The sequence below is a fragment of the Pygoscelis adeliae genome, unplaced genomic scaffold, assembly GCF_000699105.1.
Source record: "Pygoscelis adeliae isolate BGI_AS28 unplaced genomic scaffold, ASM69910v1 Scaffold1433, whole genome shotgun sequence".
NCBI classification, from domain to species: Eukaryota; Metazoa; Chordata; class Aves; order Sphenisciformes; family Spheniscidae; genus Pygoscelis; species Pygoscelis adeliae.
In genome coordinates, this window is record NW_008824515.1 from 1,636 (window position 1) to 3,521 (window position 1,886).

The 1,886-nt window shown below is 62.0% G+C and overlaps 1 protein-coding gene across 1 annotated transcript in view; it reads right to left on the reverse strand.

The window, feature by feature from the left end:
• The window catches only part of NUMA1 (nuclear mitotic apparatus protein 1), a gene marked incomplete at both ends in the record, with an annotated part of 3,645 nt that overhangs the window by 1,541 nt on the left and 218 nt on the right, over positions 1 to 1,886 (reverse strand). Inside the window, 2 exons of the mRNA XM_009321557.1 lie at positions 346 to 463; positions 1,131 to 1,288. Coding sequence (XP_009319832.1) covers positions 346 to 463; positions 1,131 to 1,288 — 276 coding nt within the window. The remainder of the gene's footprint in view (positions 1 to 345; positions 464 to 1,130; positions 1,289 to 1,886) is intronic.

Consider the following 1,886-nt stretch of genomic DNA (forward strand, 5'->3'; position numbering starts at 1 on the left):
TTGCCCAGAGAGGTGGTGGATGCCCCATCCCTGGAGACATTCCAGGTCAGGTTGGACGGGGCTCTGAGCAACCTGATCGAGTTGAAGACGTCCCTGCCCAGGGCAGGGGGGCTGGACTAGGTGACCTTTAGAGGTCCCTTCCCACCCAAACCCTTCTGTGATTTTATGGAGCCATCTCCTCCCTGGGGTGCAGCTGCAGAGGAGGCGGTAGGTAACAACAGGAAGGTTTTCCCTCACCCCTGTTTTGTGCATCGCTGGGGAAGAGACAAACAACACGGAGCCCGGGGACATGGGAGTGACAAGGACCAGCCTCGCAGGAGGGAGCGGGCGTCCCCGGAGGATTACCTCTCGTTCTTCTCCCTCAGCTCCTCCATTTCCTTGGGCTCCGGCTGGTCTGCAGCTTGCTTCTCATTGAGCAGAGCCAAGCGGTCAATCCGCTGCTGCATCATGGTGATCTGAGCCTCTGGGGAGGGTGGCGAGAAAGGGCCCGTTACCACCTTTTTATGTCACCTGAACACCCCCCCGCCCCCCCCCAAAAAAGAGGTCTGTCCTTCTCCCAGGCTGGTGAGGAGCCGCTGCGCAGAAACCACCTGAAGCAGGACACGGAAGATCCAGGCTGCCAGCACTGCTGCTCAGCACGGGCGCTGCTTCAGCCGCGGCTTTTGTTGCCCAGGATATAGAAGGGAATACGAGAGGGAAGAAGGAACCTGCAGTCTCCGCGTGCGCCTGGGGAAATCCCCAGTGGGGAGGTTGTTTTAGGTGTGGATGGCGAGACTCCTACGCGTGCCAGCCTGCTCCAAATCATTTGGCAGAGGGACCGACAGCCACCTCCGAGAGATGCTCGGAGTTGTTACAACAGCGTCGGAGCTGTCTTGGCTCCCATCAGCGAGGGTCCCCTTGGCCCACCACGGAGCGAGGCACAGCGAACCCCGAGCTGCCCTGCCCGCTCTGGAGAGCGGAAAAAGCCCCAAAGCCGCGAGCTGCGCTCACGTGGGGTCTGGCAGGACAGACCGCGCGTGAGCACAGCCGTGGTGGGGTCAAAGCCGTAACAGAAAGTCACAGAAACCAGGCGAGGTCTCAGCCCCGGAGAGCCCTCCCCGCGCCCCAGGAGGTCCCGCTAAGCGACTGACCCTTCTCGGTGATGAGCTTGCGATTCTCTGCCAGCTCCACCTCCAGCTCATCCCGGTTCTCCCTCTCAACAGCCAGCTGCTTCTTCAGCCGTCGCAGCTGAAACTGGGGGGTCTGCATGACGTCCCCCATGGGCGAGGACGGAGGGCCGGCGAGCATGCTGCGGAGAGGCGCGCCAGGCAACTCTGTTATCCGGAGCCAGCGGCAGGGCAGAGTCCCTCCCCGCGCAGCCAGACCCGCTCTGGTTCCCCCATCTCAGAGTGGGGTTCAGAGCAGTAACTTCGACGCCTCGTCACCCGAGCGGAAAGGCCCGCTCTCGTCTTGATTACACTATCGCCAGTCTCCCAAGTGTCCGGCACGCACGTGCAAAACCACCTCCAGTCCCAGGGCAAAGCATCCACCTCCCTTCACACCAAAGCCAGAGCCCCCCCGCAGAGCACTCCGCTTGAGAGAGAGAAACCCCTTTAGCACATCCAGCAGCAACGGAAGCCTGGTCCTCCCGAACCCACCCAGGGCGGGAGGGGACCCCAAGCTGCTCTGGGAAGTGTCTGTGCTCGTTAGGCTGAAATGAGCGGCGCTAAAAGGAGCTAATTACAGCCCCACCTCACTCCCCCACCGTACATCCCCACGTCAAGCCTGGGGAGTTTGCAAGAGGACAGCACCATGGCGGAAAGAGGGTCTCCGTTGAGTCAGCGTACACCCCGGCTACATCCCCGGGTCCCAGAAGCCGCCCTGTCCGTTCCCCCCCTCCCCTCGCT